We start from the raw sequence: 17216 nt of genomic DNA on the forward strand, positions 1-17216 counted from the left end.
CTTTAATACCACCTTTTATTGCTATACTGTAATCGGTGTCCATGGAAAGAAATATTGCACAACTATTTGAACTACATTATGTATTTCTGCCAGGAACAGAGCTGGCATCCTTCAATAAAATTTCCTTTTCCCTTGAGGAGTTGATACAAAAAAGCATGGCAAAAGCTGAGAGGACCAGACTTCTCACAAGGAGTTGCAGAGCCCTCAGTGCATCACTCAGTGAGTAAACATGACCCCATCATGACTTTTCTGTAATCATACAACACAAGATTCTGCCTGCAAACTACACCAAGAGCGAGTTCCTTTCTCTTCACTTAAAATGCAAAAAATCATTTTAGAACTTCAAGCAAAAAGAACACGTTTTCTTGAACAAGAAGTTCAAGTAGGCAAGAAGTGTGAGATCAAAGGACTACACTGTGTGCTTTTTAGAAAACAAACGAATGGAAAGAGCCACTAAATCCAACAATAGATCAGTGTAGTCTACAAAAGAGATCCTAAGGCAGTAGTAGTACTGCTGGGGATTATTTTTTCATACAGGTCTCACAGCTTGTACATTTTTATAACAAACTCCACAGTGCTCCCCTGGGAAGGGCTTGGAATGAGAGGATCTGTGAGGTCCCTTCCAGCCCAAACCATTCCACGGCTCAGTAATTCCATCTGCTTCACTGCTGCCTGCCTCTTCACAGTCAGCAGAGGCCTCAGGAGAGCTTTCCTCACCTGATTCTGGTCTGGATCCCACTTGGACCTCTCTCCAAGTCAAATCCACACACCCTTTAGCTCACAGGATGATACTTGTCTCATCTCCCACCTCATTTTTGTGGCAGTTTCAAAACATGTGCATACTGAACCTAAAATTTCGGTATTTGTTACTAAGCTTCTTATGATTAACATCAACACCTCCCAAAATGTCTTCAAGTATATGCTAATTAACCCAGCTTACTATCAAATTATAGCAGTCTTCTGAAATCATTTTAGTGTCTTCCAGAAAGCATTTCTTCTCTCTCACATACAAACTCAGTGAAGAAACACTGCATATTTTTTTACTTTTGACATTATAAATGTGAGCTACATAAGGAAAAAAAAGTGTGGGATTAATTTACTTCCCCCATAAGCAAGCACTACAATGAACGGATTTTCATAACATCATTCAGGTAATTTTCTTGAGGAAAAAAGTATGCATTATTTGGTTCCCTTTGGAAATTTGCATCCAGAACAATAAAAATGATAACAATAATATTAATTGAAGTTTTAGATGGAAGAAATCTCCAAAGCATTTAATCCATTTGCTTATATTCATTCCACACTTATGTGTCACAATCCATAATTCACAAAACCCAAGCGTGACCTCAAGGCAATTTTGCATATCCATTAGAAGTCCATGGGGCTGTGGCATAATCTGCTTAATTAATGAATTCCATCAGCTGAATGCCAAGTCAAATAAAGAGCAGCCTGCATATGAGCAGCTTGCTTATCTGATGTTGTAAGTCCAGAAAGCTTAAACAAGCCAGACTTTCCACCAGACATTTCAACTCAACTGTACAGCAGCAAGAAACCCTCAGCCTAAAGGCAGTGAGTACAGACCTTGTCACACTCCCCCATATAAATACACCTACAATCAAGCACCAAAGGAATCACAAAGGAATATAAGCCTGAAAGCCAAACACAGCAAATAACTTCCTAATGCTGAAGTAATGAACGTTCCATTCAAAACAATAGCTTAATTCTAGCTTTTTTCAGTAAGGTCAGCTTTAACACATCTGGACAGAACAGTGCAGAGCCAACTCCTTTAATCTTTCTGCTGCCCTAAATTAGGAGGAGATGCTCTAATACAGAAATTTTGTTCTTGAGGAGACAAGGTCTTTGAGTGACTGTGAGTGGTAAGGTATGTGTCATTTACACAGTGATGCTCCAATGCTTCACCAGTCAGTGAGAGCCACGGGTATTCCCCCTCTGGCCTCCTCAGAGCCTGACTGTGCCCTCTCAGCTGCTCCACTTGGCCATTTGACCAACATGTGGTCAAAGCCACACTACTTCCTCGCCTTCTATGGACAGCTTTTCTAACTCCAGGGCCTTCACGTTGTACTCCGTGCCTGAAACTGAAGTGGAAACAGCTGTAAGAGCTTTTCTGACAAATACAAAACTGAAGTCTCATGTGGCATACTAATATTGAGAAACACAGGTACTCATCTAACACTGTCACTTTCAGTTAACATCTTTTCAGTAAAGCTTTCTCACATCCATTTTAACATGACAGAGATTAAGAAAGATCAGAAGATCAAAGCCTTTTAGGAACTCCAATAGAAATCTGGATCATATTTCTCTACTTAGTATTTCATGCTGAAAATAATGTCACCCCTTATAGGTAAATCATAAAAATGTTATCATAGCTATTAGTAAACAATTCATTTCCCATCTTGTTAGAAAAAATTATTTTTTAATTAAAATAACTCCCACTCCAATCTGTGGCAGAGATAACCGAAGCTTGGTCTCCTCTCTGCAGTCTCAGGAATGCATATTTCATTTCAGGAAGCCATTCTGTTTGCAGTGGGCACAGAGTGCTTCTGGGGCTAGCTACCTCTCCAAGGAAATCCAACCTCTCCTGAAGGATGTTGGACCAGACCCCTGGATGACACCTCTTGAGAAAACAGGCATTTTGGTGAAGCTGAAGTGTCCAGTCTCTTGGGCTGCCAGTGCACACTGCTTTTCATCCACTAGAACCTCCAAGTCCTCTGCAGGGCTGTTCTCAGTGATTCCTCCCCATCTGTACCCATGTCTGGGATTGCCCTGAGCCAGGTGAACCTCTTGGATTTCTTGACCCTCTTGAGTTTCTCATGGACCCGCTTCTCAAGCTGGACACAAATTCTTGTCACTGCAAACTTGCTGAGAGTGCATTCAATTCCACTGCCCATGTGTTGGGGTTGGCTCTTTCCCTTTTCCCTCTGTGGAATTTTCCCCATTGTCATGCTAAGATACCTGTTGACTGGGCCCTGGTGGCAAGGAGGGGTGGGGGGAGACAGAGGAGGGAAACCCTGCGAGATTCAAACAGGCAGAAAAGGAAACGAAAGGCTCTAACTCAGCCCATTTCCCCGCGGAGTTCGGACGAGAAGGACGATCGCCGTCTCTGCCCCATCACTGCCATCCCAGTGTCGGGAGCCATCCTCACTGCTGTCAGACCCTGCACTGCTGCCTTCTCGCTGTGAACTCCCACCATCCAGCACTCTGCTGAGCACTAGGACCGACACCATAAACAGAAAGCTATCTCTCCATCTCTCTCTCTCTCCCCCTGGGACAGTGCTGCCATCACCCCCAGCTCTCCTGCAGCTCTGCGGGACCTGCCCACCCCCAGCACCGGGAACTGCAGCTCAGGGAAAAAGTGCCTGCAGCCAGAAAGGGACTGGGACTGAGTTACTGCTCTGTTTGTGGGTAATTTCATAGCTGTTATTGTTCTTGTTTGTCTTGTTAGTTATACTAGTAAAGAACTGTTATTCCTATCCCCACATCTTTGCCTGAGAGCTCCCTTAATTTCAGAATCATAATTATCTGTAGGAAGGAAGGATCACATTTTTCAGTTCAAAGGGAGGCTTCTGCTTTCCTCAGCAAACACCTGTCTTTCAAACCAGGACACCATGTTAGGAATGAAGGTATTGAAGAGCACTGGTCCCAGAGCCCTGAGGGACACCACTCATCAGTGGCCTCCATGGACACAGAGCTCCTCATCACCTCTGCATCCATTCAGCCAATTCCTCATCCACTGAGCAGTCCACCCTTCCAATCCACATCTCTCCAGTTCAAAGGCCACCAGACTGGTCAGGCATATTTGCCCTGAATAAAGCTGTGCTGGCTGTCCTGGACCATCTCTTTGTCTTGCACTTGCCTAAAAATTCCTTCCATGAAGATCTGCTCCATGATCCTCCCAGGCACTAAGGTGAAATGCATTTTCAGTGTGGAATTAACACTTCCAGCACAACAGAGTAAAAGCCTTTTGTGAGTAAAGAAATAATGTTCTTGCTTTTCTGGTGTGGAATTAAAGACAGAGGAGATTCCATGCCATTCTGGGAAAAGCTATTTATGGTCCATCTACACTGCTTTGTGTATCTACTGTGCCTCTTTTCCTGAGTAATGTATTCAGGAACACAACACACATTGTGTTCAGCCACTGAAATCTCCACACTTGACACTCCTGAGGGGACAGCAGCAGGAAGGAGTATATTTGCCCAGGGGTTTTGCTAACATATCTTGGTATTTTTCTTTTAATTTTATATATTCAGTAGGTTCACTGGTAAGTCCTCTGTCGAAAAATCATCATCATCATCATCATCATTATCATCCTACTTAAAAGTACTTCCATGTAATCAAACCAGCCATGGCAAAAGCTGGGAAATTACATTATCACTGTTTTTTTTCTAGTGCTGTACAATATAATTCACCTCTATCAGTGAGTAGAATCTAAATAAAAAAGGAAGATTCTGCCACAAAGAAGCAACTCAGATCATATCTGCAGCTCAAGGTAATTCAGGTGTGAAAACAGCAGTAGGTTTTCAGCAATCTACAAACACATGATGTTAGACAAAAGCACTATATTGAATCAGAAAGAAAAATGATGCTTCAGTGGCAGTTAGACACAAATAATTTGTAACAGATCTAAACAGAGAGAGGTAACTATAGGAAAGGGCCATTTGACAAGTACCAAACAGTAGCCCTTTCTGTTAACTTGTATTTTAATAGTTAAATGTAAAACTCCCATTTTTTTCTGAATTCTGACACAAATCATTAAGGGAAAACTCAGTCCATATTTCTGAAGAGTAAAAGAAAAAATAATATAAAAGAAATATCAGTTTTCTTATGGTAGCACTGAACTGCCTGAGAGCTTTTTGTATTCAGATGCACGGAACTGTGATGAGCTGAAATGGAAGAGATAATCTCAACCAATGCACTTACATTTTCAAAATGTAGAAACTTCTCATCTAAGAGGAATGGCAACCTAAATATCTAACTAAATAGCTTTTGCTTTTTAAAGAAATATGAAGAACTTATTCTGGTCTGAACTGGTAACATGTAGTAGTTCTTGTGTTAAAGAAAATACTGTGCACCAGCGATCTGGGGTTTGGTTTTTTTAAACCACGGCATTACACAATGGTCAGAAGTCACAATGTACTTCAGGCTGCACAAATTGTTTCCTGGAGACGAAAAAAAATTGTTCTCAAGCAAAGAAAGAGGTTAGTAAAGACAAACTCCAAGAATTTTACCTGCTGGGCACCAACATACAGTCGATGTCAGGTCTCTTTGTCTTGGGAATGGCATACAGAGGATACCTATCACCATGTCGAATCAGCACTTGAACTGACACCAGCTTAAAATAATGAGGGGCATGACCTAAAGTGAAGAAAGGGAAAACAAAACAACATCAACAAAAAAGTGTTACCTGCATGCACTTTCTTAAATAAAAAAAAAACAGGTATCATTAGCTTACTTTGGTATTACAATGAAAGAGAACACCCCTAGGAAATTGCAATTTACAATTTACCAACCCAAGAAAGATTTCACTTCAGATTGCAAGACAAGTTATACAAGACTAAGGCTCTTAGTACATATCCACAATGCATCTGAAGCCCACTAAACACAAAAAACATTACTCAAGCACTGAGCTCTGTCAACATAATAAGGTTATTCCACTTCTATAATGCCTCTCTCCCGATGCCCATCATAATGATGGATATTGCTGCACGTCTAATCTGTATCTTTTTGATACACTACTTTGTGATTTATTTGATAACCATTAGTAGGATATGCTAATGAAGGACTTCATTCAAACTTGCTGCAGCTGCTGTGGAAGAATGCAAATATGCCTTCTTGCTGGGCAAGTCTAATGGCTTGGAATTCCAAAATTAATTACTTCTGTGAGGATTTTCTTCCTGAATTCCACATCAACTGTTTGAAATGCAGCTGACTGTAACAAGAATTAGAATTCAAATGTTAAACATCTACATGTCCCCCAACCCTTTCAGTTTTAGACATATAGCTGACTATTGTCTCGACACAGAACAATTTCCAAAAATCTAGACACCAAAGAGGATACAAGGGAATAAAGAGCAGCAGCACATTTTGAACAGTAACATAATTCAGTGACCAGCTAGCATTTGCTCCACCTTCTCCAAGCAGCAGTGAACTGCCAATGCACAGAGTTATCATTTCTAAGAACAGCACAAAGAAACAAGCAGCTAAGCTGAGGTCTGCCCTCCCAAAGCTTACCTTCCATGCTGCGCTCAGCAATGGTGGGAATGTTGCAGTAAACATGAGCTTCATAAACAGGGTCTATGGCAGGAGGCTCTGTCAGCAAATCAGGCATTATTCTCTTCCGGCTCTTAGGATTCAACCCATCTTCCCTGACAGGGTTTACTGGGATTAAATGCACTGAAAGGTACAACACACACACCATACACTTTCAGGAGACTTTAGGGACATTTAGGATTATGACTTTTTTATCATTATTTTTAAGTAATTATATACAAAGACTATGTCTCTCTCTCTCTCATGTCTCTCAATAGTATGCAACAAATTTGTTGTGATTTCTTTTTTCCCCTGATTCACATAGCCCACAAGAGCTCTTTGGCTAAGTCAAGGCTTGGCTAAGACTTCAGAAACAGACCTGGAGCTAGAGCAACTCTGGGTTTTGCAGTCTTCTTGAAACTGTTTTTTCTAGCAGTCTTTCAGCATGAATCAGAAAAAATACCACAATAAGTCTGGTTGTTTCTCATAATTTTAAATTAAAAACTGACATTGAAAGACATTAGCAAAAGACACAGTACAGTTACGATGACGTAGTACAAACCACTGGGAAAACAAAGTTGTCAAGATTGAAGGACTGAATTATTCATAATTTTCCTCAATAATCCCTGCCCTTACATTGCCACCTTGTCAACCTTAAACATTCTGCCTTATCTAAAAAAAAAAAAAAGAAAAAAAACCCACAGAAAATATATTTCTTGGAATGAAACTGAGACTAGCCAAAAACATGTGAAACACAAAGAAACGCAGTAAACACATGAAGAGAAGAAATTAACAGAAATACCACCACTGCCTCTTCTGACATGTAGATGAAAGCTGAAGTATATTCAAATATAAGGCCTTCGTGTGACAGCATCAGTTAATTTATGAGTCTTACCAGACTACACTTGTAATAACAAATACCGCTATTCTATTCTATTTTCTGGAACTTTAATCAGAAGCTTTAGAGGTGAAAAAGAGGAGGAAAAGTGTACATATTTTTACCCCATTAGTCTTCAATCTTGAGGGAAAAAAAAAAAGAAAGAATGAGACAACAAATTTCAAAGCAAAATTTTACTAATTCTTCTGTGTCAATTCCCCAGTTCCATCTTGACTCCCAGTTCCAATTTCAGAGGTGAATTTGTTCCACAACAAACAGTTGTAGAGACCAGGAAAACCAATGAAGACAGCAAACCAAAGCAAAACACACAGATTTTAATAACACATAGCCAGTAATAAACACAGGCTGTTCATTCCTACACTACAATACATTACCTTCAAATATTTTTGTGTGGTTACTCTTTGTCTGCCAAAACCAGAACCCAAACATTTTCCATAGCCTTGCTAGTGCTGTTGACAAGGCAAATACCTGCGCAGTGCAGTGACTTGAAACTTTTCATTATGATGTTTCAGATTTTGCTTTCAGCTGTGTTTGGTGAGAATATTAAACTGTAATTTTGACTTTGGACACTTTAATTGTGGAGCTCAGATTTCAGCCTTTATCTATCAGACTCACTTTTTAGTTCCTTGCTTAGACTCACATTGTTGTGAGACACTGCAAACCCCTGCCCAAGAAACTGGCAGTAACCCAGAACCTTGGTATTATCCACCAGAGGCTGGGAACTCTGGGCTTTGCAGTACATTTGTATATATAAATGTGTATGGCATAAATCCCAAACCCAAGAATGTCATACAGAAGTGACTGGACTCTGCAAATGAACAGCACTACAGACAGCAGCTGTCCACAGTACAAACAGCAAATTACAGGTACATTCTACTGGCCAGGTTTCCAAGCCAGAGAAGGTTACAGCAACAACTCTCAGCTTTCTGCAAGTTCTCTCTAGAGCAAACCCCAAGAACACTGCTCCTGCTCCCTTGGTGTCACAGACAGAGCTGGCTGAAGTACACAACAGGTCACGTAGCTCAAGTCAGCCTAGACACAGGAGTGTTTCAGCAGACAGGGGAAACCATACCCCAGTAGTAAAAACTCCAAGTTAACTCTGATCCTAAAGTTTGGTTGGGAGATTTATAAGCAAAATAAAGATCCTAATTTTTTTATCTAAGGCAGATTTAGCCACAAAAACCCTGAAGAGAGATCCCATTTTTGTACTGAGGTTATTAAGGGCAGAGGCCAACAGATGCATACATTGACTTTTTAAAAACTAAGTGCCTATGATTCCTGAGGCCAAACACCTTGTTTGCAGAAAGCAAGTCTCATTTCTAATCAAACTGGCTGAATAAATACCACAATGCTGCCAGACATATTTAAGAATAAGGAAAAGCACTAAAGCTTACAGAGAAGCATTTACTCTCTTTAAAAATATTAAAAATAAAACTGAAGATTAAGAAGAACATTGAATACTAAGAATAACATAGAACACTAAGCATAAAATTGAATATTAAAAAAAAACACCTGCAGGACTGCCAGAATACATGCTTGCAGTTTAAAAAGCAACTGAAAGAACAATTTTAAAGGAGACTCTTAAGTCAGTACAGCAGCTATGGGTACAACTTAAGAATATTTTGTGGACTGGAAATGGACTCAGATATTAGAAATATCAATAGTTCATGTCACAGCTGGTAAAATTTGTTCTTATTGTGCAGTGCTTGGCTTACATACGGGAGAATAAAAATCAGGACAAGCAGTATTTGCTTTTAACACACTGAAAATAACACAAGAACATACACTGGGTGAAAATAATGGCAATCAATCAAACTACCTACACAAACACATGGGTCATCTATTTAATGTAGCTAAACAGAAAAAGGAATTACATGAACTGGGCACCAGTCTCTGCAGTCTCCTAAAAATCTCCACCAGGTGTATATACATGAAAAGAACAAGTGTTTCAGAGTTGGGGGAACGGGGATAGGAGGGATGAGGGGGACAACAGGAAGAATGACAACACAAGACCAAGGAGAGATGAATCCCAGCTGGAGCTGCCTTCCCATAGCTCAGCACAGCCAGCCTGAAGAGCCCACCCAGCCACACTGGTCCTCCTCACCCCTTGTTAAAGCTCCTCAGAAGCTGGAACATTGCTGCAGTTTCAGAGTTTTGGGATGAGGATCCCAAGTGACACATCCTCTCTGTATTTCTGGCTGCTGAAACAACAGAGGTATTTTCCACGCTCTTAGTTGTTTCTCAGTTATTTCCTCATCTCCTACCATTCCCTGGACACTGTTAGTGCCTCATGTATTTATGATGATCTCTCCTTTCTCCCTCCCTTCTCATTTCAAGTCCTTGGCGTTTCTGCTCCCTTGCTGTCTCCATTTATCCCACTTCCTAGCTCTCCAGTTCCTGCTTCATACACCTTATCCTCTCCAGCTCCCTTTGCACAGTTTGGTCCTTCATTTCTGTACTCCCTGTACCACACAGAGCAGTTCTCTAAAGCTCTTTGAAGAAGAGCTGACTGTCTCCCTGCATCCAAGTATTTCCCTGCTCAAAGTCCTCCTCTGCACTGTCAATCCCACACTCTGTCTCCCACATGGGTTTTCTGCTCCATTTCTAACAGGTAAAACTACAAACAGTACTGAACTGATACAGCTCAGACAGGAAAGGCAAAAACATATAAAAATAAATTTTAAAAAGCCCCTCAGATGAAGCTGAAATTTGTTCTTTTTTCCATACTCACTTCTGCTCTTCCAGCTGTAAATCATTACAAGGTCAGAATACTGCTACACAGTTTTCACATTGTTTTTCACAACTTAGCAAAATTTTATGTGAATTTCTCTATTAGTTCACGGTAACATGCCCTTGCCCAAAACAGAAGTCTGCCACTGTGTACACAGTCATACTTAAATCTATGATTAAGAGAGGTTTTGAGCAGGATTTTTCCACTGCTGCGCCTTTCAAAGCTCATGTTTCACTAGGCAGTAATACAACAATGTAAACCAGAATGTAACAGATGATTTTGATGTGCATTTACCGCAGCCAGAGCTGTTAATAAAATAGATCTGAAACATATTTCATCATCTAACTGGAAGCTTTGCCAACACTGAAACTATAAAGAATATGCACATACTATTACAGAGGTAGCTTGACAACAGAAAGGGAAAGAGAACACATTTTATTTCCCAATATTCATAAGCTTATTTTTATAACTAAAGAAGCTGCATAAAAACGACTTTGAAACAACAATTTTGGAAAAGTTATAGTGAGGACAAAAAGTCATAAATTACAGAAACAATAAAAGGAAAGAGCTTAGAGCTTAATGCAACTCTTCCCAGGGTCCCACCAGGCTAAAACTGTTTGAAACCTAAAGTAAAACTAAATACATGGGCTGGTGTCAAATAAAAGTAAGACCTGATGGAACAGTCCAACAGCAACTGCTGCCTCATGAGACAGAGAGGCACTGGTCACACAACATCACACCCAAATACTTCTGCAGAATTAAGAATTCTTGCAGCTCCAAACTCAGATTATTGTTTTAAGTCAACACAATTCAAAATAAATAAAATCCAAATTCTGATACTAAGTTTAATTAAACAACAAAGCTCCAGGAACCTTTATTGTAAATCACACCACAGAACCTGAAGATCACATTCTAAAATGAAGTCAATAAATTGACTTTGAAATGTGTTTAAGAACAAACCCAGTGGCATCTCAAACACTGTGAGTACAGCTTTATTTCCAATGTACATTAATTAGGACCTATTTAAAGAGCAAAAAGTTAATTGTCTGACTACCATACTCCCCCTCCCCCATCAAGTTCCTGAATGCCAAAAAATGTATAAACCCCCCAAATATTACACAAGTAGTTTCCAAGCAAGAAAAACAAGCACTCAGAAGTGCTTTCAGTGAAATGATCATAACAATTCCTATATAGCATCTAATCCACTCTGGAAAAATGTCAAGTTTACCAAATCAGCTATTGTGCTCAGAAGCCTATGCAGGGAGCCAGATATGCCTTAGGGCTACAAAACTGACATGAATTTGACAGAATTCAGTACAGCAGAAAACCAAACACACAACAAAGTGCAATTCATGTAGAAAGAGCACCAAATTAAATGCTAAATCACTTCATTATCAATTCTTCTCCCTCCTGCAGTCCTACTTTCAGCTTGAGATACAAAAGGTAGCAACATTGCTTACCAAGAAGAAAGACATTTATCCGTGAAAAAGAATCAACATTTACCTAAAACCAGAAAGAGAGGCAATAAAACCAGCTTCCATTGCTGTTTTCCCTTGTAGCTCCAAACAGCCTGAGAAGCAGCAGCACAAGTAGCCATGTTAGTCTCAATTTTCTGAGTTAACAGAGAGCTGAAGTTTTCATCTTTTATAGCACAGAAGGTTCTTTCAGCCCCATGCAAACATACTATTTAAAACAGTCAAATAGAAATGCAGCCACACAGCAGAAATGAAAAACAGCAACCCGACTGTAAGTAACCTTATGCTGATGGGTAAAGAAAAGCAAACACGCATGTCAGAGAGCACAAAAAGTTATTTATCCACTTCCACCTTTCCCCCCACCCCTTTCTGCTCCTACCAGAGCAGTAACAAGGCTGCCTAGCACAGAGCAGAACACTCAGGCTTCTGAAAGTCTGGTGAGGAATGTGGCCTTCACAGATTCATTAAGGTTGGAAAGGCTTCGAAGGTCATTGAACGTGATTGTTAACCCAGCACCACCATTCTCACCACTAAAATCTGGCCCCAAATGCCACATCCACACATTTGTCCTCATATCCAGACTGCAGCTCCCCTGGCACAACTTTAGGCAATTTCCTCTTTTTCTTGCTGTTTGATACCTGGGAGAAGAGACTGACTGCCACCTGGTTACAACCTCTTTTCAGGTGGTTGTAGGGAGAGGTGAGGTCCCTCTGAGCCTCCTTTTATCCAGGTGAAACATCCCACCTCCCTGTTCTTCTTTTATTTGCTCTCTCCCTGAAAAAAAATGGAAGCTAGAACAGGAGTACTGTACAGAAGAACAGTCCAAAAGAGGCAAGAATTCTTGAAAACAATTGAGGTGGGAGAAAAAAGTGAAGCAACAATCTGAAAAAAATCTGAAAAATAATCTGGAGAAAACAGCTAAGGCACACTTGGGCTGAAGAGCATATCGTGCAACACTGAAGGTGCACTGCCAGTGGAGAGATGAAGCAACCTGAGCACAGCACTGCCAGAGCTCTGATTCTGATATCCTGTGACCCTGGGTATGCCCCCTGCAAGTCCCAGGTCTGAGCCCTGCAAACCCCCAGGTGAGGTCCCAGAAAACCCCACCTTCATCCCCAAGCACCACACCCCCAGGATCAGTTTTAGAACTCTGCCTTGGACTGCAAATGCACATTTGGATATTAATGAAGTTCAAATGCACCTGTGTGACACACAACCCACCCTTCCCATTTTCTTCTTTTGTATCACTAAATAAAGGCTTTGACTGCCTCAAAGGTAAGATCTATATTAACAGCAAGGGCTTCATCCATAATGCATAAGGCCACAATCACTAATGTGCTGTATTTGAATGCTGAGTAATCACACAAACAAAAAAAAAGGCTTATTAACCTCACACTGGTCAAACTCTCAAGTACTATTAAAAAAATAATCATAGAAGTCTTTTGAAAGGCTTTCTAAGCCTGTGAACATAAGTTTCTAACTTTAGATTTGGTATTTATATAAAATATAAATGGAGTTACTAAACTTTTACAGTCTTAAATTTTCACTGGCATTTAGCTTATTAGACTGTGTGTGGCTTAATTTAAAAAAAAAAAAAAAAACAACAGTAATTTTTTACTTTAAATCAAACCTGTTACCCTACAGAACCTGAAGAGGATTTTTTTAAATGTAAGATCTGTCTACACTGAACCTATAAACAAGTGACAATCCTCAGTGTCTTTTCAGTGTCAACCCCTTAACTACTTTTTTCACATCAACTCTGCTTCCCCAAGCATTTGTCCTTCCATTTTCTCCACTCTTGCTGTGTGTCCTGCCTGTTAAGGAGCAAAGGGAGAAGGGATCCCTCAAGCACAGATGTGCTCATGGGCAGCCACAGCCCTCTCTCAACTACAGAACAGGTTCTGAGCTTCAAGGTTTTCTTCCCACAGTGCTGCTAAATTCTCTGAGCACAACTACAAAGGACAAAAAAAAAAAGAATGAAGGGAGCTATGGGGGAGGTGGGTAACAGAGAGAAAAACAGTGAGGGATGAAGAGGACACACACTTAAATTTAACCAGGAATAGCAACAACAAAATGCTCTGCCTTAACAAATGCCTGAGAAGATAAAGAAGGCTCCTTGGAGTGTAATTTCTCCACAGTATTTCAACCTAACAATCGCATGCATTCCAAGGTGACACAGGCACAACCTTCACATTGCACCTGTGGTAGGACAGCAGAGGTAAGCACTTCCCTCCTTCCACACCTGAAATGTTACCTACCCAAACTCTGAGAACGGATGATTCAAACAGATTCATCAGCCTCACTATGGAAGAGGGCAGGAACTTCCAAGTTCATGGGATTCACCAAGCAGCCAAATGGGAGCAAACAGAGACTACAGAACCCCTTGGAGTTTCCAACAGTTTGCAAACACTCAGCACCAGTGGTGAGTTATGGGCTGACACGTGTCCAGACACATACACCTATTTGACCCACTCAATTTTGCAACTGCTGCTGGTTTTCCTTCTGTAAAAGAAATCATAGTAATTTAGAGACTTTTCAAGCAGTCTTACAGCACAATCCTATTACCAGCAGCCTACATGTCAAGTTCTAGGACAAACGTTAAAAAAATATTCACAAATAGTATTTAGGCGCAGCAAAAAAGTAGCAGATATCATTGAATAAATATTCTTTTCACGGCAGTGTTTCTAATCAAAAGTGCTGGAAAATGCTTGCTATAGCAGCCTTGAACACCTGCATTTCATACTGCAGAGCCACAGTTCTGCTGTGGCCTTCAGCACAGCATATTTTGACACCAGAAATTAAAGCCCACTAGAACAGCTCTATTGATCCTATCAAATAAACATGGACAACTCCCTTCCTGCAGCAAAAAAATCAACTACTTTGGAAGATCCTGAGGAATGCCGCAGCAGACTTGTGAAACAGAACATAATGTTTCAATGCTTACAAAGAAACTTTAACCTGTCAAGAGAAATGGATTAAATTCACATAGTTGGGGAGTTGGGTGGATGAGGAGGGTGTGTGTCCGTTTTGCTGCACTCATCTTTGTTGGGTAATTTTCTGCATTACTTGGGTTAACATTAGGAAAATGCTGCTTTTAAAATTCTGTTAAGTGCTATGTTTGTATTTTCTCATGTAGTACCTCAAACTACATTTTCAGTTTCATAGTGACAATACAGAGTAACAGTCCCATTTCCTGCCCCAACTACTTCTTGTGATTTAACCAAGAAAAGAGGTGGATTTCCCTTTTCTTTTAGCCTTCCACACTCAGTCACCATGGAGCCTGAAGCATCAGGTCCCTTCCTGCCCCTCTCCACCTGCAGAACTCAGTTACAGTCGGTCTCCATCCAAAGCATGCTGGAGATGGGAGCAGGGTAGCCAACACAAGGAACCACTTTCTCCAACTGAAAAAATACCCAGGGGAAATCTGAAATTAAAATGATGTTTCTCTGTTTAAAGTGTAGGAAATGAAAGTTTTCTGAATCATCCTGTATATCATACGTACACTGACAGAAAAGGGGAAATTACGAGGTTGCAGATGTACCTCAGCTAACCCAATGGAAGACAGATCTGATTAAGGGGGAATGAGTGTGAGCTCTAGAGTATTTAGATTATAATGTGCATGTTTTGAGGAAAATAACAGACATTAGGACATAAGGAAAAGAAAACTTAGACTTAACACTGCTCTCCTGCCACACCCAATTGAAATGGAAGTCTACACATACATCCATCCCATTATGAGTTTTCTCACCACAGTCCCTGCTTTCTGCCCAGAACAATCATAATACAATTGCAGCTACAACTTGTAAGTGCATCTTAGTTTTTCTAATCAATCCTGGTGCCATTTTCTTACAAGAAATGCAGCCAAAAGCTTATTCTTCAGTCTAATGCCATCTGAGTTTTCAGCCTTCTTAGTTTTCAGATCCCTAAAGATTTCCACTGGAGATGAACATGTTCCTATGGACAACTGAGAACTACTATAAATAGGCTGCTCTCCTCAGCTGTTTTTCACAGAGTTAGACAGAAATAGCCAACCCTCCCACCCCTTTCCAGGAGTGGGGCAAAGCCTACATGTCTGCCTGTTTTCTGGCTCATAAGCTACTAACTTTCTTTAAAGGTTTTTTCTCATTTTGGGGCAATTGCCAAAAGCAGCCCTTGCCTATGGAGCCACAGGTCACCGGTACTGACCCAGGGCCTTTTTCCATATCAGAGCCAGGGAAAAAGACCAGGTGTCAATACTTGTGTGTTCATATTCAAAGGTAAAATAGGACAAGTATACACAACCACCATGCCTAGTAGCTTTAAACACCAGTATTGCAGAGAACAGGTTCCTTATTTCCAGCTGCATTAGCTGCATGGCTAGAAGACTTTTTAACACGGTAACAATCAGACTTACACGAGGAAAATAAATAAGTTAAGAAAATCCTTTTTGCACCAAACACAACATGGCAGGACTTGTACTCTTGTGTTTGAAATCTAATTTAAGCAGATACATTAAATTATACAATGTGTGCTTGCATTTATTAAGTCCAGATGTGGCTCTGAAAAGAGCTTTATCATTTTAGGGGTTTTCCCCTGCCCCTCATTGTTTTTTGCTGGACAATTCAGAAGGACATATGGCACTGGTTAAACAGCTTCCAGTATTTTCAGCCTGAGAGCAATAACACAGCAATGCTAACTGCAAATCTGAGCCTTTTCAAGCTCTAGAGATGACAATCATTTTCCACTTCTCCTCCCAAAGTGAAAAACTACTTGCTGCATTTTATCATATTTTCCTACTACACCAAAACTCTACAATATTCACTACAGAATAGATTGCTACTTTCTTTAAAATGAATACACATGCATACTAAAGCTCTTCTTTGCCAGCATGTCACTAATTACCCCATTGCTTGGCTCTGTGCTCTGTCTGGAGGGAGTGGGGGAGGCTCCTACACGACGTCCAGACAAGCAGATGGATTTGCTGCTCTATAAACATGCTGCTCAAGTCACATCTTGCTCGTTCTCCAGGCTGTTTAGTGACAAGATGCAAAAGGAGCCCAGCAGTGCTAACACTGACTCAGTTATGCTGGTCCTGGCCCACCAGAGGCTCGCTGGGATTCCCAGATGAGAAGGGCAACAAACACCATAAACCATCATGCTCTGGTCAAGTCCCTCCTATTGCTGGGAGCTGCTACATCTCATCATGCTGGGAGAAGACTTCAACTATATCAAACCAGTGTCCTGAGGGCCACCAAACAAGGCTTAAATACACAAAGACTAAACAGGTGGGGAATTATGGCCTGAGTGCACGATTTTTATAAATACCATAGATGCACCCACCCACTGCTACTTATCCAACAAGATTCATGAGCACTGCAATAAGATTTTTAAAGCACTGTCCTGCTTCTGTCTACAGAACTCAGCAACAGCTAAATGATCTAATCCAACTGAACTGTCCTGGAACAGATTTTCAAAACAGCTTTTATCAGCTGTGTTCAGAAATGGTTGGCAACTCTTCCCATTTCCATAGTATTATCTCAAAATAAAGATCAACTTCTCTACACTGACATACACTGCACTGAATGCTTCTGCCACCCTTTTCCAGGGGGTAGGGACCTTCACTTTCAGTTCGGGGGTTGTTTGGTTGGTTTTGTTTGTTTTTTCCTATTGTCCTGTGTGATTCCCACAAATACTGGAGCAGAAAACTGTGAAGCAGTGATTGCAACATGACTGAAAAAAAGATGCTTGGCAGATTTCACACGTGAACTCAACACCAACATAGCAGCCAAGAAGATTCAGCAAGCAGAAGAACACATGGCAAAAAGTATTTCCTCAGGAACACGGCCTACAAATCCTCAGGCTTCAA

At 40.7% G+C, this 17216-nt stretch overlaps 1 protein-coding gene across 2 annotated transcripts in view; it reads right to left on the reverse strand.

Annotated features, from left to right (window-relative positions):
- Window positions 1-17216, reverse strand: part of PXYLP1 (2-phosphoxylose phosphatase 1) — a 32952-nt gene that overhangs the window by 5623 nt on the left and 10113 nt on the right. Inside the window, exons 1-3 of one of the 2 annotated variants that reach the window (XM_062499281.1) lie at window positions 11400-11493; window positions 6250-6411; window positions 5247-5373 (exon numbers count right to left, since the gene is read on the reverse strand). In XM_062499281.1, the coding sequence (XP_062355265.1) occupies window positions 5247-5373; window positions 6250-6411; window positions 11400-11493 (383 nt within the window). Of the gene's footprint in view, window positions 1-5246; window positions 5374-6249; window positions 6412-11399; window positions 11494-17216 lie in introns of those variants that run through there. The other variant, XM_062499282.1, reaches the window with a different exon arrangement.

This window comes from Cinclus cinclus, chromosome 10 (genome assembly GCF_963662255.1).
Source record: "Cinclus cinclus chromosome 10, bCinCin1.1, whole genome shotgun sequence".
Lineage (NCBI taxonomy): Eukaryota > Metazoa > Chordata > Aves > Passeriformes > Cinclidae > Cinclus > Cinclus cinclus.